The sequence below is a fragment of the Mytilus trossulus genome, chromosome 1 (genome assembly GCF_036588685.1).
Source record: "Mytilus trossulus isolate FHL-02 chromosome 1, PNRI_Mtr1.1.1.hap1, whole genome shotgun sequence".
NCBI lineage: Eukaryota > Metazoa > Mollusca > Bivalvia > Mytilida > Mytilidae > Mytilus > Mytilus trossulus.
In genome coordinates this window covers 30,807,111-30,828,017 of record NC_086373.1, presented here as the reverse complement: position 1 = coordinate 30,828,017, position 20,907 = coordinate 30,807,111, and the positions used below count along the sequence as shown (strand labels likewise).

The 20,907-nt window shown below is 31.2% G+C and overlaps 2 protein-coding genes across 2 annotated transcripts; both read left to right on the top strand.

Annotated features, from left to right (window-relative positions):
* Nucleotides 1-4,279: 4,279 nt before the first annotated feature.
* Nucleotides 4,280-10,555, top strand: LOC134721333 (glutathione S-transferase-like). Its single transcript, XM_063584262.1, has 5 exons — nucleotides 4,280-4,511; nucleotides 7,823-7,915; nucleotides 8,824-8,939; nucleotides 9,554-9,661; nucleotides 10,120-10,555. Exons 1-5 carry the CDS (start codon nucleotides 4,379-4,381, stop codon nucleotides 10,282-10,284), a joined length of 615 nt encoding a protein of 204 aa, XP_063440332.1. The 5' UTR covers nucleotides 4,280-4,378; the 3' UTR covers nucleotides 10,285-10,555.
* Nucleotides 10,556-13,691: 3,136 nt separating this feature from the next.
* On the top strand, nucleotides 13,692-19,018 carry LOC134707505 (glutathione S-transferase-like). The gene is made up of 5 exons (XM_063567305.1): nucleotides 13,692-13,942; nucleotides 14,934-15,026; nucleotides 15,354-15,469; nucleotides 15,877-15,984; nucleotides 18,797-19,018. The coding sequence occupies exons 1-5, from the start codon at nucleotides 13,810-13,812 to the stop codon at nucleotides 18,959-18,961; spliced, it is 615 nt and encodes a 204-aa protein (XP_063423375.1). The 5' UTR covers nucleotides 13,692-13,809; the 3' UTR covers nucleotides 18,962-19,018.
* The last annotated feature ends 1,889 nt before the right edge of the window (nucleotides 19,019-20,907 follow it).

Here is a 20,907-nt window from a genome sequence, read left to right as displayed (position 1 = left end):
TACAAGTATTTGTTTGCACAAAATGACTTATGTTTTTATCAGTTATGTCAAACTGAAATCTTTATTTAATAAATCTGTAATGTTGAATAGAAAAAAAAAGTAATTCAACAAAAGTACCGAGCTCCGAGAAAAATTCAAACGGAAAGCCTTTAATGCTATGGCAAAATCGAAAGCTCTGTGGTAACTTTATAATTTGTTTAGAAATACTTGATTTTACTGTGCATTTTAAAAAATTGAAACATGACATATATTTATACCTGTTAATTTTCATAAATTATATTAGCTTATTCATAAACAATATACTTACGTTTAGGGAAGGTTTACATTGTTTTGAGAAATAGTCGAAGAAACTTGAAAGAAGCGTGGCTTGTCGGTGGGGCTTTTCTACTGTTTTTATCGAGTACGAATGTTCTTTTATTCTTTCTATAATGCAAACATATTGCATATACCTGCAATTCAACACTGATTTGAAGGATTGGTATTTTATAACGTGGTTGGTAAATAGGTTCGTATTATGTTAGTTATCGAATAGGGTAGTTATATAAAAATAGCTCACAGTAGGTTTTCGATGTTCAAACCAAATAAATTGAGTTAGATAACAAACACAAATTGAATGAGGGGTCTTCACAATAGGATGCAACTTCTCTTTTGATAAAGTACATCCGAATTGACGTCAATTATCTTCGGACAGCAATGATAAATAGCTATATACTGCATCACTTAAGTGTTGTTGTTTTTTTTTAAATCAAATGTATAAAACACTTTGCGATCGAAAGTGTGAATTCACCCTCTCTACAAGTTAAGAATGTTTTTTTCTGAGAAGCCAAATAAAGGCCTGAATTAAACTTATAAAGTGGTTGTGATAATTCTATAGACAACTATTTCGAACCTTTTTCCAATTTAAAAGAAAGTTGAAGTTTATGTTTAAGATTTAAGGACACTGGGGTACATCGAAATTGACTATTTACAAAATATAGAAAATGCAACAAATCGCATAAAAACACAGTGAAATATGCATTTGAGATAATACACAAAACGAATGCATATGATGTTTTATCTTTATTTTACAGAAAAGGACACAAATTTTATCGTAAAATTTAGTTCAAATTTCAAAGTGTTACCCTAGAAATAAATAAAGGCAACAGTAGTGTACCACTGATCAATAGTCATAAATCGATTAAGAGAAAACAAAATTCGGGTTACACACTAAAACTGAGGGATACACATTAACTATAAGAGGTAAACAACGACACATTGCAGTGCAACAAAAAACAAAATACCGAACACTGCGAAGGCAATGAAAGAAGTGCATTAGAAAAACGCAGTTATGAACAAAATGAATAAACAAATTAGTTGTAAACGGCATTGAAATTGTATCATAAGAAAATAGTCTTAACGAAGAGAGAAATTAATATGAAAATCTGTACTTATCAAAAGAAGACCTAAAACATATTTAGGTTATTCTGATTTTTTTATTTAAATTTTATTCATAAGCTTACAGATCTGGAAAAGGATATATATATGCTATTGAGAAGCTATGAATAATCCTTCGAGACAGGAACCCTCTCAATAGAGCAAAGACGGGGTATTCTGACTCTTTTTTCCAAATACAGATAATGATAGAACACTATTGTCAAACTGGCGTCCAATTTCTTTCTTAAATCTTTTATTACGAATTATTAGCCAAAGTTATTGCGGAAAGAATGAAATTATTTCTTCTAAAATTATAGATCCGGACCAGACGGGATATGAGCTGGAAGTTACATTGGTGAAAATCTACGACTCGTTTCGGATATTATATTGTTTACTACTTCAAAAATTATCCAGGGCTTATATTTCTAGTCGATTTCGAAAAGGCGTTTGATACGCTAGAATGGAAATTTATTCCAAAATTTGTTTGTTTTAATTTTGGTAGCAAGTTCCGGAAATGGGCATTAACTTTATGCTAAAATATATTTAGTCTAGCTAGTCGTGAACAATGGATTTAGTTCTAGTCCATTCAAAATTAAGAGACCTGTTCTACAAGGATATCCTTTGTCTCCTCTTTTGTTCATTTTGGCCGTTGATCTAGTGGCAATGAGTATTCGGAAGAACGATCAGATATCTTGTATAAAAATTGGGGATACTGAAATAAAAATTTCACAGTTGGCTGATGGTATATATACCACTTGGTTTATCTAAATATGTGGAATAAAGAAATTTATGGTTCTATGCAGGACAATAGAAATGTATATAACGAAAAAGGGAAACGTAGCGAACAAAAACTACAAAATTATTCCGACAATACAAGTACAGTGTAGAATGAAATTTTAGTCATTTGCTGTTTGTTCTGAACCATGTTTTTTTATTTTCCTAATTTTATCGTTTTATTTCACTTCTTGTGTCAACTCATATTTCCTTTCATGATTTTGATTTTAAGAGTAATCATACGAGAGCATAGCGAAAGGTCATACAGGCATTGTTTTCAAGTCAAACGTATAGTAAGATATGGTAAACGTATTTAATGTAGAAAAGTGTCGAGCTATTCACACATAGACGATAATGGGCTAAATATCTGAAATGATGCATAATCCCTAAAGTCATGTGTTATGAAAGGATTTAGGACACTTTTAGAAATAATTAGAAATTGAAATAAAGTAGATCTTATTTAAACAAAAATATAGGTTTATAGGTTATTAAGATAGTTCCAAGTAAAATATAATATAAATGTCAAATGATTCGTTGATATAGGAAAATAAAGTAAGAAGAAAACACATAAAGAAGATAGCGAATAACAAGCATTATCTTAGATGCATGATAAGCAAAAATAGTACAAGTCAAGAACCTCATTAGTTATTTGGTACGCGTTTAGAAGGTTGCTAGGTCGACGGACAGATGTATGTCGAATTGATATTACATCCAAGGTTATAGCCATATTCTCAGAATCATGAATATTCAGTAAAACATTAAGGCACACACGAATGCTATTAATAACCAATCAAAAAGTTTAGATACGAAGATTGACGTACACAAGATATTAATTAAAATTTAACAAATCTTTAATTATCAATTATTATAAAGATCAGAAATTGAAATTCTTCCAAAAATATTATTTTATTTAGTTTAAGAAATAAAAGTCCAAATGCTTTTCAAAAACAAATAAATACATTTTGCATATTATGAAGCAATATATGTTTTGGCAACAAATTCTATCCTTTGCAAAAGAAGCTCAATCTTGTCTGGGGAACAGGAATGTCGCGTAATGAGTAGTGACTATAAAAGCAAATATAAGTCTACTGCCCGTACATTACACACAATACAATCCTTGTTCCAACCAGCAAATTGAGTTGTCTTATTTATTTACTTAAAGTAATTAAATGAAATAAATTAATTGCAAATTTATAGGAAATAATTCAGTAAATATAATAAGTTTAATTCGAGCAATATTTGAAATAGAAATATATTTGTTATTGTCAAATGATAATCTTATTGTTAATCTGTATGATTTATGCACTGTAATATTTAACGATCAAAAAGAAAAGAGACATTACACACATTACAATCCTTGTTCCAACCAGCAAATTGAGTTGTCTTATTTATTTCATTAAAAAGGGTAAGAAGGCGCGAGTCCCACTCGCTGCCAAGCCAGTCCACAACAACGACATGTAGTCCCCAGATGTCCAAACATCCTTCTACCTACAAAAACCGTAGAAGAACTCGAGCAAACGAAAGGAGGCAAAACAACACCATGTAATCAATTTAAAAACCACCAAAGACAACCATAGTTACAACATGGTAACAAGTGACCTCCATGTGAAGTATATATAAAAATCCTTCGTCACAACAATTGACGAAGAAATTCCTTTTATAACAACTGGTCTTCGTCAGAAATACCATCACAACACATGCCTGGTACACTGTAATAAGTATGACTGTGACAATTTTCATACTCACTTCCTTTTTAAATCAAAATTAGAAATTGACAATTTACTCAGGTAGTCTTCCATAATATTTGATACTATATCAAAAATTATCAATTATGTTAAAAAAAGAGGGAAGAAAGATATCAGATGGACATTCAAACCCATAGATCGAAAATAAACTGAAAACGTCATGGCTAGAAAAGAAAAAAAGACAAATGTTTAAAGTTTTATGAATTCCTATAAAAAAAATTAACAGGACTGAAACAGTTACAGGATATATAGGAATGTTACGTGTTTTTTTTTTTTTATTAAAATTTGTACAATCTGTCATTTAAAAGATTAGGTCTGGTCCCCTGTACAATGGTATTCTATTTATAAAAACTGTAATCAGAGAAGGGTATTGTCTTCTCCATTGATACGTAACAATACCAAATATAAAGTTCACAGTCACAGGTGTATTAAATTCTATCAACAAAATGCCGACTTACAAATTGTACTATTTCCCTGTTCGAGGAAGAGCTGAACTAAGTCGATTACTGTTAGCTGTAGCAGGGAAGGACTATGAAGATATAAGGATTTCTTTTGAAGAATGGCCAAAGAAAAAATCAAGTAAGTGCAGTTTATTCTAATATCAACATGTACTAAATACATCATAAGGTATGATATGAACTCTTATATTTAATGCAATAAAATTTCATGAAAGATATTCACTTCCATTTTTTTTAGGTTCATCGTAACTGTATGGCAAAATTGTAAACAAGGTTTACTTGGAATACAGATAAACTGTTGCAACTTCGAAAATATTAGGGCATGACAGCACCTATATAAAAGATAAATTTATTGTGTGATAAGAAAGACACACAATTTCTGGAATATTTGCTATTTTTGTTACAGGAGGGATTTATAAATGAGGAAAATCTTTTAGATTCCCCCACATGTTACAATTGTGTTATATAAATATTGTATCGAATTACATGGACAATGAATACATTCAACAATAGATATTTAATATGAACAGTGTATCTGAGGGAACAGTGTAAAAATGACTTTAAAGGTTTGTTTATTTTACAATGATTAAATTACTGAAACTAAAGTAAAAAGTTTTTCTGAAACACACAATTCGTTAATTTCGTTTTTATATAAGTGCTAAAATGCCTTAAAATACTACTTTTTTTCTGTGGACACACTGCATGTTGCGGTTATCAACACATATTAAGATGAACCTTAAGACATTGTTGGACCTACACATATAAAAGTAACCAACATCTTGTGTATAATAAAATAACAAACCAAGGTCACTATAGTGTATTTAAACATTTTATCTTATCTATTTAAAAATCATATATAAAATCACCTATTGTTGTGCATTCATCTATTGTTTATGGCCAGCTATAGAATTATCCACATATATCTATGTCTAGCCATAATTTAAAACTTGTCCAGTTGCACTGGTGGTGTGTCTTTCCATTTCTAGTTAAAACACGTCCATATCTTTTATAATCATGTCTTCTATCGAGCTTACACAAAAACGTCATTCGTGGTAGTAGGAAAAATAAGAATTATTCAATAATCAAATTGTATGTTTTCAGTAAAACGTTCTGTGTATTCTTTTTTTTCCTTCGTCTTTTTTTAAAATTTAAATGTTAAAATTGGAAATAAAAATGGTGAATATGTCAAACACAACAACCCGCGTGAGAGAGAACAACAGCCGAAGAACACAAATAGCTCTTTAACGCAGCGAGAAAAATCCCGCACACCTTGCAAACCTTTCTTTGCTTGAGATATATATTGTGTCGTATTGTCATGCTTAATGACAAAACAATATTGGAATACTTAAACTTATGTGTTACAAGTATAAGTTTTGTACTAGTAATAGAAACAATCAATTTAATATGAACATGATCTGAAAAGTCTTAATTAATGTATGTTTTGTTTAAGAAATAATTTATGGAAGCCATAGATTGTTGGAAATTTACACATAACCTGGGCCATGGTATTCGAATTTTATCATGAGCGTTAGCGAGGGATAAAACTAACGAATATCACGGCACAGGCCAAGTGTAAATTTCCAACAATCTATGGCTTCTATGAATTATTTCGATTCTAATAGGACACATACGGTCATTTAAAAACTGAAGCGATGGTAGGCATACTGTGTGTGTGGCTGTAAGTGTCTTACTCCCGGTTAAAAAAAGCTCAAACATTCATAAAATCTGTAGCTTTTTATGGATTGTTCTGTGAATGACTGCTAGAAAAAAATCTGTTTAATTCTTTAAATTCTCTAACCCATCATTTGCCATTTTTAATTCACATGTTTTTCTTGTGAGCTACCGTCAAATCCAAAGTTGACATTTCGTAACTATAAGGAGCCGCCATGGTGACTTGCTGAAATCAGTAAATATGCGAAAAATGCAATAGAATAGAAAACAAAACAAAACCTACCTTACAAATCGATTTTTATACAATATTATACGAATTTCGATGGTTCACGTATCAGAAACGTTCAACTGTAGCGTTTTCATTTGTATGAAATGTTTTGAAATGACTTAAATGCGTCAAAAACATTAAAAGACTTTCGCGAAATTTGATTTGATTTTTATTTTGTTGATTTCTCCGAGTTCTTATGCATTACGACTTTTTATTATGCATCCGAATAAGAATAAAAGTTATTTTGTCTTTTTTAACTGCAATTTTTAAAACAATAATATCGGAAAATGGTTTGAAAATAGGTTCCAATACATGTGGATTTACGTGGAAAGTATATAGTGACAGCAACTATTATGTATGTCTCTGCGCTAAGTATAGATATATGGAGAATATCACGGTGTTGTTTACAAAGCGAAAGAAGCACATCATATTTGAATTAAAGTTATCGGTCAGATAAATATTGTTTTAAATTTAGTGTTGTTCAGGGAGTTGATTGCAGTTTGTACAGAACTATTCATTACTTTTTGCAGACCTCTCAGTGTATTGGTTTTGTGTACAGGTGACTAACAGGTTACTTAAAAATCTGAATACAGATTTATCAAATTTTAAAAGTCAAGAATATGACAGTTGTTATCCATTCGATGGATGTGTTTGAGCTTTTGATTTTGCTGTTTGATTAGAGACTTTCCATTTTGAATTTTCTGTCGAGTTCAATATTTCTGTTAATTCACTTATTGACTTATCAGTATCAGAACTAAGTGTCTGAAAATCAACACAAAGACTAAACACAACTGAATAATTTATGTTCCGCCTTTAAAGCGCTATTCGGTGAAAATTCCTGGTTAAGTTCACAATTGGTTTAATAGTGTTGTTAATCAATACATGAAGATTTATCCAAATTGTTCATTAATTATTTGCATCATCATTAACACGTGAATACTGATAAAATTAGATATAATTTAAATTACTGTGATTCCTTCCATTTTCGTAAAATAGACGTTATCACAATAAAACTTTATGTTATACGACTTTGCCTTAACTATTACTAGTAGATCTTTATTCGTTAATGTATCTCTTTGGTTTGTTCTTGCATCTACAATGATCCTAATTGTCAACAGATTGACTGTTATGTCTTATTTTATTTAATTACTGCGTCAATTGAAAAGGTGAAAAATCACTGATACTCACATTTACCATTAGTATGATTCTGAGAATTTGTTTATGACATTGTAGGAATATATTCTCTAAAGACCTTTATTCTACTTTTCCTTAATGGGCTTAACTATTTTCATAGTATTTGTTCATTGTATGTATTTTTTTTTATTCCATTTTTTCTTGTGAAGAAGAAGCACCAATACACTTGAAAAAATATTATATTACTTCCAATTAACATAATATATTACTACTTTACCAGAGCTTTTGTTTTCCAAAAATGAAATGATGGGTGTCACTACAGGTGCATACGGTACATATTGGTATTTTGTCTATTACAGCAATACCAACTGGACAGATGCCAACTTTAGATGTTGATGGTCAACTGTTATGTCAGAGTTTAACCATTGCCAGATATTTAGCTAGAGAATATGGTATGTGGCCAAATGTTTTTAGTTCTTTTTTAATTATAAATCAGTATAATTATAAGTGATGTCAGACTACTTAAGCTGGTTTATTTAGCATAGTTTGAGTTTAATAACATCAGTAAAATAAAGTATCATAATTGCATTATTGCTTCATCTCGAATAACTTCTTGAGAGAAATATCGATAGATTGTGCAAAAATCTCTACACAAGCTTTACAAAGGTTGCTTTCAAAGGATTCAATGTAATGTATATTTTCTTAGTGATATAATTTCATATCATATCATATCTACTGTATATTTTCATGGGGATATAATTTCTTTTCATATTTATCTACTGTATATTTTCTTAGTGATATAATTTTTATCTACGTCTATACTATCAGATTACAAGATATTTACTTAGTGCAATGCACGTATCAATTACTAAGTAGACAAAAGAATAGTTACACATCAAAGATCAAACTTGATTTCATAGAGTTAACTTCGTACGAGTTTTATTTTTCATTATTCTGGTATCTGTATGTCCTTGTCTTGGTGGAACTTTTTTCCACAAAATAATTATTATCGTCAAACAGCATTCATTTTTTATTTATATAGTTTCATGTTGCACTTCTTTAAATATAGACAATGCAATTTAACACAGGAAGTCCTTTTGCAGCTAAAGCTGTGCTTTCACTATGAAGATTCGGGAAAACATTATTATCTGGAACGAAAAGTTATTGTGCACTTGCATAATCTTGCAACGAACCAACTGGTCAAATCTTTCATTTGAATTAATAAAACGCTTTTTTTTAATTTCTTTTTTCTCTATATGATTACAACCATGAATTGCTTAAAGGGCATTATATGATGACCTTGACTCACTATAACGATAAAAAAAAAGGATTTGTGTTGAAACTTATATTTCTAACGCAGGATATGCAGGCAAAAGTAACATGGAGCAAGCCTTGGTTGACCAGGTGGTAGATACAACGAGTGATTACTTAGGGGAATACTTTAAGTGTTATTTTGCTCCAGAGGAAACAAAGAAGGTACACGTATTCCCCAAACTGGAAAATCATATTGTTTTATAATACAATGTATTATGCACCTCTCGTTTGTTGTGTGGTACGAAGTTTATATGAATGATCATGGCTGTTGCTAGACCTATGATAATTGATTGGGATCCTTTGTCATATGTTGAATTGGTGAATAAAACCTTGCTGATGAAAGATTTAGGAAATCTCCCTTGTCTTATGATACATGCATATTTTTGGCTGTTAGAAATATGTTTACGAGAATACGATCATGGTAGGATGAGACATTCCATAATAGATTGTAGTATACCTTTTACCGTGTAAATGTAATTTTGTCATAATGCATGATTCTATGTTTTTGAGTACTAACAATCCCTTCATTTCAGTGAATCCTCGTGCTTCTTCACTGATATCTTTTAAGACCTAACCCAACATCTGGGTAGCTATTACAGTTCTGATTCCTACAGTCGCCGAGTTGAGGGACATACAAACAAAAGATGTAATGGTTTTGATGTTATATCGACATATTTAATAATGGTCAAATGATTGTTCATATAATTATAGTTACTAATTCGTTTAGTATTCAAACTTTGATTCTTTTTTGAAATTTTCACTTCATGCTTTTATAGGATGCAATAGAGAAATATTTAAAGGAATCTACACCTAAAACATTGGCCTGTTTTAACAAATGGCTCGAACAAAATGATGGTGGAAATGGTTTCTTTGTAGGTTCGTCGGTAAGTAACCTGAAAGTATTATGTTATAATGTAGAAAGAACCATTTATAAGTTAAAAAAAACAGAGACAGACGGGGAATCATAGTACTCACCGTAAATCAGTAAACAAATAGCAGTTCTGGTCAAGCGGAAATACTAATAAGGTAAACTTTATAAAATTCAATGAGAAATGCAAGAGAAAGGAGTAGACATCCAGCGATATCTTTTTTATTGTAAGATGAATATATATCTGTTCTCTCGTATTCGAAATTTATTTATTGTTACGTTTGAAGATGTAAGAATTTTCTTAATATTAGAACAAAAGATTGATGTTTATTGTTGAGTTTTGTATAAGACATGGATATGAATATTGTGTACAAAAATATCCGTTAATATTATTAAAACATGCTACATTGCTATGTTTCTTTTTATCATTTAATTTCTTTTTCCTGTACAAAAGATGATTTTTTTATGTTTCAGATGACCATGGCAGATCTTGCTGTTTATGAAGTTCTAACAAATGTTGTTCTTAGAGACTCAAAAATATTGGATGGATTTCCAAAGCTTGTTGAACATAGAAAAAGAGTTGCAGCTTTGCCAAAGATAAAGGAATATCTAGAAAAACGTCCCAAGACGGATGTTTAATCAAATAACAATATATAACTCCTTTAACTATTTTGATAAATATGTTTCTGAAAATGTGTGATTTTTGGGATGACAAAAGACCCTTAAAGTGATGGTTGTTTAAAATGATATTGGCATATATACTGATGTCCAATAGTTTTTATAACAAGTCATAACACTTGTGTGCTAGAGTGATTGAATTTGGATGTATTTTTTGTGCATTATAACGCTATTTATTATATTCTGACAAGATTATATAACCAAAACAAGTTATACACTATAAACATATTAAAGTCGTATAATCATTCAAAAATGTTTCTTAATCATTAGAAGAAGATGAGGAAAAAATAATATGCGTCAATGAAACACATATTCCGATATTATTCATATTCAGAGGCTAACTATAAACTTCCTTTCAATAGCCATTAATTGATTTAGAAAAACAAATCCGGGCTACAAACTTAAACCGATAAAAACACAACAATTATAAGTAGAAAAACACGGAAAACAACAGAAACACTGAACAGCAACAAACACAAACGCCATCATACATAGAAAGGGAATATTTGATAACAACTGCTACATTCGGACTTGTTGCTTGACATTTTTAGAAGAACTTGTAAATTGAAACTGGTTTTATGGTTGACCAAAACCTAACGCATATATGGAAATCTTAAACTAACCGCTAAAAAAGAACATAATGTAACTATGCTATGAAAAGAATGGTTTGACTCGATCTCAAAAATTTTCGAAACGCAAAGGCTTGTGGTAATATCATTTGCGACGTTTTATCGCTCTGAAATTATGTTTGCTTCGTATCTTGATCTGTTCAGTCAGCACTTCTGTTCTCACATCAATTATCATTGATTGGTCATAATTATAAATTAACTGTTTACAAAACTTGTATTTTTTTTAAATACTATGGCTTTTCTACCTCAGGAATAGAAGAGAGACTAAAGAAACCAGAGGGACAGTCAAACTCATAAATCGAAAATAAACTGACAACGTCATGGCTAAAAATGAAAATGACAAACAGACAAACAATAGTACATATGACACAACATAGAAAACTAAAGAATAAGCAACACAAACCCCACCAAAAACTAGGGATGATCTCAGGTGCTCTGGATAGATTACGATAGCTTTATTCGTCAAAACTTTTAGGGATTTCCGATCTTAATGCACATCAAATTCGTACTTTATATGAACCTTTTATCTTTATTTTTTATTCGAGCGTCTCTCAATGAGTCTTTTGTAGGCGAAATACAAAATTTCAATCCTGGTACATTTGATGAGTTTATTCCTCGCTATTGACAAAGATGAACGAATTCAAACTCGAACCTTAGACAATGATTTCAACTTTCAATTTGTCAACCCTATCAATTCTCAGCATTTACATTACATCTGTGAAGCGTTTACCTATGTAATGAAAAACAAAAAAATCATGTCAATCGTAATTCTATACGGATTCCATTAATTGGCGTGTGCTCTTTACACAAAACCTACTCTATCAGAGTTATGAAGAAGATCTGAAATCGATACTGCATACGGGTGACGTTCTTCATTATAGAACTGGTTGACCAATACAATTTGAATATGTCTCAACTCAACAGTGATACGTTTTTTTCATTTTTTTAATTCTTATGACGTTTGACCCTGTTGCGTTTCTTTTGGATTCTGCAAAACCCATAACTAAATTTTGTTAAGCAATACACTTTGAATATATCTTTACTCAACAGTGTTATGTTTTCGCGGTCGTACATATTTATATAGCAGAACAGTCAATTCAACAGCGACTTGTTTTCGCGGTATTAGATCTTTATTTAGTAGAACAGTCTCTTATCAGTAAAACTTTTGGTGTCCTATTCATCATTCATGAGTGTAACATTTAGACGGATTTTTTTAATTCTTTGGACGTTTGACCCTGTTACGTTTCTTTTGGATTCTGCAAAACCCATAATTAATTTTTGATCCTAGTTGGTATCATCTTTTCAATTTTAAGAGAATGACCATCAGTAAAATATAATTGTTATCTTTCATTTGAACAATTTTATCTCGGAATACGGGTAGAAATATCATCTAAAGTTTAGTTTATACACATTTATTAAATTTTATGATCTCTTGTGTCGTATCCGACGATGAGTATTTGATCTTAGTAAAGCGCTATTTATATGTAAATAGGAGTTTTGTCAAAATATGAATTCAAAACACATATGAGATAACAACATGAAATACACGTCTGTGTCTCACACTGTCACGAACAGGAAAGAGGTGGCTTTTAATACAATTTAGTCAAGACATAGAAATAGCCATTAGCATTGTATATTTTTACAGTCATATTTGTAAAATATAAATGAAAAAATCAATAAAAGTTCATCAAATATACAAGGTTAATGATGTGTTAGCTAAACGCGCCTTTTTGTCCATACGAGGCTAAACAGTGGCGCTCGAAAAATTAACGTTTGGAGTCGAAACCAATGCGAAATTAATGAACATTGCAGTCAAAAACTATTGTTTTCCTGATAGAGTCCTATTCCCGATTGGAACAGTTTGACTAAGTGTGGATTTGCATATCGGGTGAATGTATTCACAGAATTCAGTACAATCATATATGACTGAATCTTATAATCTATTAAAAAAAATGAGGATGAGTTATGCATGGGTTTTACATGTAAAAAGTTAAATCACAAAAATACTGAACTTAGAGGAAAATCAATTTGGAAGGTCCATAATCGCATGGAAAAATCAAATATCAAAAACGAATGGACAAGAACTGTCATTTTCCTGATTTGGTACAGGCATTTTCAAATGTAGAAAATGGTAACATTTCGGAAATATTCAGGTTTGAAAAGTAAATTCATTACACTTTTTTTAACACTTGAATATAAATTTATTGTACTAAAGCTGTTAATAATGACCTAACCGCTACAGCTTTAACTGTATATCACTCTTTCTTATATGTTTTTCGTTTCTTACTTCGCGAATACCATTGGTGCGTTTAAGTAGAAGAATCAACTGTCTGACGTCTGACGTATAAAAACTGTAAGCCTTGTATCTTTGACGTTAAAAAGAGAAAGAAATTTTTATAACCCGTGTTAGTAGATTGATAACATATTTTAGGAGGATTTATTGTATTTAAAGTTGAATAAAATCATAATTTGATCTGATTGGCTTGAAAGCTATCATAGGTGTAAAAATATTTATAAAAAAAAAACAATAACAATTTTGTTGTCTTTAAAATTACTGAATTCTTCGTGTCTATAATCCTATCTTTAAATAAAAGAAGTTGGGTGTGTACAAAATGAAAATTAAAAAGTCAAAGATCAAGTGGATTGATATCCACAATAGTTTGAACTTGAAACAACCGGATTAATGTATACATAGGTGTCTTTAAAAGTTGATTATTGTTTATCTTTGATAATATTCTGTTATCACTACACACAAGTCCGTTATCATTAACCTACAAAGGTATCATATAGGACACTCTCAGATAATAGTACTCGTAGATTTTTCTCATTCACAATTTAAAACTACTAACTGAACAAAATGCCGAGTTACAAATTGTATTATTTCCCTGCTCGTGGTAGGGCTGAGCTAATTCGATTGCTGTTAGCAGCAGCAGGGCAGGATTATGATGATATAAAGATTACATTTGAAGAATGGCCAAAGAAGAAAGCAAGTAAGTGTTATTTCTTAATGTATAGCACTTTAAAATAACCTAACCCATGACATTTTTTCTTAATATGGCCTGTACCAAGTCAGGAAAATGGCCATTGTTATATAATAGTACGTTTCTCTGTGTTACATATTAATGTCGTGTTTCTGTTGTGTCGTAGTTCTCTTATATTTGATACGTTTCCGTCAGTTTTAGTCTGTAACTCGGATTTGTTTTTTCTCTATCGATTTATGAATTTCGAACAGCAGTGGACTACTGTTGCCTTTACAACAACAAAACGAGGCAACGTTAAAAAGACAAATAGCAATACCAAAAACAAAGCACGAAACACATTAAAAACTAGCGATTAGATGCAGTAGAAAATCAGTAGTTTCTATGCACATTCGACACCCGTGTTGTTACATTGTTAAAATATGGTTATGAGTCTTATATATGGCATGTTATAATGGTTTTATAAATAATTCTCTTTTTTTAATTCTAAGATATCACAAAATTCAGAATCAATTCACTTGGTGCATTTTGTACCTATAAATTTACTAACCCTTAGATTTGAACGAACGTGAAAGATTAAAAGTTGTCAGGACGAAGAATAAATGAGAATTTAATCGGTTGATGAATCCTTGTCTCTTCCTGTTGTAGTAGATTACCAATGCATCCATTCACAAACATGCCCTTTGTCTATTTGTTTATTTAGCCATGGCGTGTTTATTTATACTTATGGATTTGAATGTCACTTTGGTATCATTCGCCTCTCTTTAAGAGATTTTTTTTTTATAAATGTATCTTAATTATATTTTTTGTGTCATTTTCGCTGTTACGACAGTACGCAACAGACTGGCATAATGATAAAATGGTCTCATTTAGTTGCACTTTTTTTCTTTTTTTCAGTAATAGACAAGAGGACAGATATTGATTCCAAGTGGTAGTCAAACCCAGAAACATGTTCAATTTTTTGTTGCATGTGGTTCTAAAACAATATGTTTGTATATTTTAGCTTTTCAAACTGGACAATTGCCAACTTTTGATGTTGATGGTCAACTTTTATGTCAGAGTTTGGCGATTGCAAGATACGTGGCCAGAGAGTATGGTAGGTGGCCAATTTTGGTATATCTAATTTATCTTATTAGCTTTTTTTTAGCAGAAGTCATTTTTCTGTGTAATTTATATTACGAGTAACTTTTTCTGAATATAAGCCTAAAGTTTATTTATCTAAGTTGTTTGAGCTTAAACGATGAATTTTTAGCAGTTCTTTGCTTTATTTTTTTCCGATTATTTCCATCGGAAATATTTTTCAGCCATTATTCTATTGTAACGATAAGAAATTCAAGTTATCATATATATATAATTACGAAGACCTTGATACTAAATATGATTAAAAAATGTCATGTGTGTTATCTAACTTTTAACATTGCAGGATATGCAGGAAAAAACAACATGGAGCAAGCATTGGTTGACCAGGTGGTTGATACAGCGAACGATTACTTAGGAGAATACTTCAAGTGTTATTTTGCACCGGAAGACACAAAAAAGGTTTTTATTAGACACATTTTATTGTAAACTGAAAATATCTGTCTTTCTTTATTGCGTTTTGAAAATTATCGGATTGTTTCTACATAATTTTCTTTTTCTTTCAATCTTATTTTACTTGAAAATGTTCTTGTTTCTTTCATAAAAAAAAAGAATTGGGAGTTAACTGTTGGTTAACGTTCCTTCTTAAATTCTGTTTCTTTTGTTATCTTGAAAAAAGTTGACATATCAAAATTCCAATGTTTTCAAAATGATAATATAAAAATGTCATCTGATATCATTAGAAAGCCTTTCTAATATGGAAGACACTTCTTAAAGAACAAAAGAACAAAATGAAACGATGGAATGGTAATCATATATCGGCAATACTGAATGTGCATATATATATCAATCACTTCTTTCTTTTTAAGGAGATGCTTGAAAAATATTTGAAAGAATCTACACCTAAAACATTGACATGTCTCAATAAATGGCTCGAACAAAATAATGGTGGAGATGCCTTCTTCGTTGGTTCGTCGGTAAGTTACCAAATGTACCAAATGTATTTAATTGCTGGAAATTACTTCATTAATGGTTTGTTGGTACTTTTAAATAAGTTATTCGTTCAACAATAAAAACTCAAATGTCAAAACTCAAACATTTATCAGACACAGGAGTTTTATATCTCATTGAATATACATGTATAGAATTAAAACAAAAAGAAACAACAAATATAATATTTTTGCACATTATTTACTTTAGAAATAAAAAATATTTGAGATGTTACATATGTCAACCATTTATAATTAGTTGTCTATGAGAAATTCTTAACATAATTTATTTTTTTCAAGTAAAACAGCAATGTTTTGAAAATATCTGCAAATCCAAAACATAGTTTGTTATTTTTAAAAAGAATTTATATAAAAAAAGAAGATATATTATAATTGCCACTAGTACAAGTATCCAACAGAGTTCAAATGACATTGCTTTATGCATCTTAAGATCACCATACGGTCTACAATAATGGAAAATGTCCATACCTATGAAATAACAATTACAATTATGTTGCGTCCAAAGCGCTTTCCTGGAATTGCTTCCATCAAAAACACTCAAACTAAAAATAGAAAGAATGTTTAAGCACTTAAATACAGATGAAGCTTAGCTATATAACCACGAGGGAACTAAAACGAATATCAAAATCCATCTAAATAAAACTTTGTCTGATGGACTTGGATCTTTTCTTAGAACTAAATATATTTACCAACGTATGTTTTAAGAGCGGTCATAGTTGTGCAATTTTTGAAGTTTCGACTGCTGACCTCATGACATCCCTAGTAAATATAAACTTATGTAGGTGAATAAATTGTATTAAATAAAAATTAGTCATGCTATTGTCGGTGCACTCGGTGGATAGGACATTTCGGGATAACAATCCACAACCACCAATTTGATTAAGGAACGTAGGGGTAAAATTATTTACATATAGTTTTGGGTCGTCATGAAAAACCGGATCGTTATTACCACGACGTGTTGTCACTTGAGTGGCCTCATTAATATAAGACTTGAGTAATAAAATCACCGGTACTAATTTTGTTGCACCAGATGCGCATTTCGACAATACATGTCTCTTCAGTGATGCTCGTGGCCAAAATATTTGAAATCCAAAGTTTATATAAAAGATGAAGAGCTATAATCCAAAAGGTCCAAAAAGTATAGCCAAATTCGTGAAAGGAATCAGAGCTTTGCATGAGGGAGATACATTCCTTAATTTATAATAATTTATAATATTTTGTAACAGCAAATTTTAATAACACAAAAACATCCGTATTTTGATGCCAGTACCGAAGTACTGGCTACTGGGCTGGTGATACCCTCGGGGACTAATAGTCCACCAGCAGAGGCATCGACCCAGTGGTAGTAATAAAATCACCGGTACTAATTTTGTTGCACCAGATGCGCATTTCGACAATACATGTCTCTTCAGTGATGCTCGTGGCCAAAATATTTGAAATCCAAAGCTTATATAAAAGATGAAGAGCTATAATCCAAAAGGTCCAAAAAGTATAGCCAAATTCGTGAAAGGAATCAGAGCTTTGCATGAGGGAGATACATTCCTTAATTTATAATAATTTATTATATTTTGTAACAGCAAATTTTAATAACACAAAAACATCCGTATTTTCATGCCAGTACCGAAGTACTGGCTACTGGGCTGGTGATACCCTCGGGGACTAATAGTCCACCAGCAGAGGCATCGACCCAGTGGTAGTAATAAAATCACCGGTACTAATTTTGTTGCACCAGATGCGCATTTCGACAATACATGTCTCTTCAGTGATGCTCGTGGCCAAAATATTTGAAATCCAAAGCTTATATAAAAGATGAAGAGCTATAATCCAAAAGGTCCAAAAAGTATAGCCAAATTCGTGAAAGGAATCAGAGCTTTGCATGAGGGAGATACATTCCTTAATTTATAATAATTTATAATATTTTGTAACAGCAAATTTTAATAACACAAAAACATCCGTATTTTGATGCCAGTACCGAAGTACTGGCTACTGGGCTGGTGATACCCTCGGGGACTAATAGTCCACCAGCAGAGGCATCGACCCAGTGGTAGTAATAAAATCACCGGTACTAATTTTGTTGCACCAGATGCGCATTTCGACAATACATGTCTCTTCAGTGATGCTCGTGGCCAAAATATTTGAAATCCAAAGCTTATATAAAAGATGAAGAGCTATAATCCAAAAGGTCCAAAAAGTATAGCCAAATTCGTGAAAGGAATCAGAGCTTTGCATGAGGGAGATACATTCCTTAATTTATAATAATTTATTATATTTTGTAACAGCAAATTTTAATAACACAAAAACATCCGTATTTTGATGCCAGTACCGAAGTACTGGCTACTGGGCTGGTGATACCCTCGGGGACTAATAGTCCACCAGCAGAGGCATCGACCCAGTGGTAGTAATAAAATCACCGGTACTAATTTTGTTGCACCAGATGCGCATTTCGACAATACATGTCTCTTCAGTGATGCTCGTGGCCAAAATATTTGAAATCCAAAGCTTATATAAAAGATGAAGAGCTATAATCCAAAAGGTCCAAAAAGTATAGCCAAATTCGTGAAAGGAATCAGAGCTTTGCATGAGGGAGATACATTCCTTAATTTATAATTATTTATAATATTTTGTAACAGCAAATTTTAATAACACAAAAACATCCGTATTTTCATGCCAGTACCGAAGTAATGTAGTACTACGACATTGATTTTAAATAGTATTTGATTCAAAGTGTGTTAGCTGTAATCAAATTCAGGCTTCTCAAATATAACAATCTGTATTATAGATGACCATGGCAGACCTGTGTGTATATGAAGTTTTAACAAATGCAGTTCAAAAAGACTCAAAAATAATGGACGGATTTCCAAAACTTGTTGAACATAGAAAAAGAGTAGCATCTTTGCCAAAAATTAAGGAGTATCTCGACAAACGTCCGGTATTAGATGTCTAATGTAATAACATTGTGTAATGTTTTGAATTCTTACAATAAAACTGACAGGAAACCGAATTTATGAGATTTATTTACATAAACTGTTTCAATGCTATATTTTAAAAAGAAATAGCTTTTACAAAGAAACACCATTACAATATTTTTATTGATAGATTTTATCAATTAGGCTTCCTTTAATATTGAATGAATATTTCTTCATCAAAGCTTTTTTTGCTGGCATATCAAAATACCATTGGTACTATGCAATAATAAAAAAAACTATTACCACAGTGGAAGAGCTGATTTGACAGAAAAGAATTAAATGTATAACCCAACTAGGAAAAGGATGCAAAATTATACTTCAGAGACATTTCCCTCATAACAAATGAGATCCTATGATACCAACAATTGAAGTAAATTATCAAATTCAATGAACAGAATATAAATGAATCAAATCAAAGACAACCAAGCAGGTGTAATGTCAAACAGTGAACGCTTATAAAGTAAGCCAAGGCAATATAAACTCCTCCGTTTCAAAATAAAATGACACCATGAAGACATTCATACAATGTTTCACACCTGGCAACCCAGAGACTCCAGAGATTAATGACCAAAAAGAGGCCACATGTGCAGCAGGATCTGCTTACCCTTCAGGAGCACTTGAGATCACCCCTAGTTTTTGGTGGTGTTCGTGTTGTTTATTCTTTGGTTTTCTATGTTGTGTCATGTGTACTATTGTTTGTCTATTTTTCTTTTTCATTTTTCGCCATGGTGTTGTCAGTTTGTTTTAGATTTATGTGTTTGACTGTCCCTCTGGTATCTTTCGTCCCTCTTTAATGAGCTTTATCAGTATGAAAGAGGGGCGAAATAAAACATAGGGACATTAAAACTCATAAATGGAAATTCAAATGACTATGCAATGGCTAAAACATAAAATAAAAAACCACAGTACACAAAACAGAACATATGAAAATAAAAAGTAAGCTCTACAAACCCCACAAAAATCTAGTGGTGATCTAAATTGGTCTGGAATGAAAAGCAAATATAATGTATCTTATTTGTAAGGAGATTCTTCTGTAGGAAACATTGTAGGTATGGAACTTCATATTCATTTCCTGTATTTCTTATTTCATGTGTGATTTCATCAATTCTATCTAAATTAAAGAACTTTAGTGAGCAAGCTCATCTACCCCACTTAATAACCTATATACATTATGATTGTAGACAGCAATATTGTCTTACATCGATCTATTATAAGCATCGCCTTGAACTTAGACCAAGTCACTTGAAAATCAGTAGGAATATTCTCTATACGTGACCATATTTCAAATGAAGGTTTCTATCCTATATTTAGTATTTGATTTAGACAGACTGAGACTAAGACTATATTCTGTCTTGTTGGATCTTTTATATCATATTCAGCAGTTATTTCCCTTCATGGTTTATTTGTGGGCATATGAAATTGTTTTTTTTTATTGGACTTATGATTTCTGAAAGTATCCTTGGCGTCTTCTCTCAATTTAAATGTATAACATGAGTTTTGCTCATTGTTGAAGAATGTTCGATTGCAAACATTAGTTTACATCCTCAGACTTTCCTTTTTGTTCAATACTAGTATCATTGCAATCATATCACATCTCCATATCCTTTGGTTTTAAAATACTGTAGAAGACAAGAGAATTTGTTGTGTTTCAATTATTTCAAATGGCATAATTTGTTATTGTATTGTCTAATGTGCAAACTGCTGACCATGTTCAGGATAAGAACATGCCTCTAATATTTTACAGAAATGAACTGCAGCTAGATCTTATATGTCCAGTTTAGATTCTTTATACTTATTTTGAAATTAATCCAAAAAGTCATGTTTTGATGCAAGTAACAATCTAGACCAAGAATTGGTCTTGGCAGAAATAAAAAATACCATTTCAATCGAGACTACCATGATACCACATGGATTATAGAAATAA

What these genes read in the sequence shown, in the direction of transcription:
- LOC134721333 (XM_063584262.1), top strand. Translation starts at nt 4,379, where the DNA reads ATGCCGACTTACAAATTGTACTATTTCCCTGTTCGAGGAAGAGCTGAA. An exon ending in ATGGCCAAAGAAAAAATCAA is followed by an intron (nt 4,512 to 7,822) that starts GTAAGTGCAGTT and finishes TGTCTATTACAG; the next exon opens with CAATACCAACTGGACAGATG. An exon ending in ATATTTAGCTAGAGAATATG is followed by an intron (nt 7,916 to 8,823) that starts GTATGTGGCCAA and finishes TTTCTAACGCAG; the next exon opens with GATATGCAGGCAAAAGTAAC.
- LOC134707505 (XM_063567305.1), top strand. Translation starts at nt 13,810, where the DNA reads ATGCCGAGTTACAAATTGTATTATTTCCCTGCTCGTGGTAGGGCTGAG. An exon ending in ATACGTGGCCAGAGAGTATG is followed by an intron (nt 15,027 to 15,353) that starts GTAGGTGGCCAA and finishes TTAACATTGCAG; the next exon opens with GATATGCAGGAAAAAACAAC. An exon ending in CACCGGAAGACACAAAAAAG is followed by an intron (nt 15,470 to 15,876) that starts GTTTTTATTAGA and finishes TTTCTTTTTAAG; the next exon opens with GAGATGCTTGAAAAATATTT.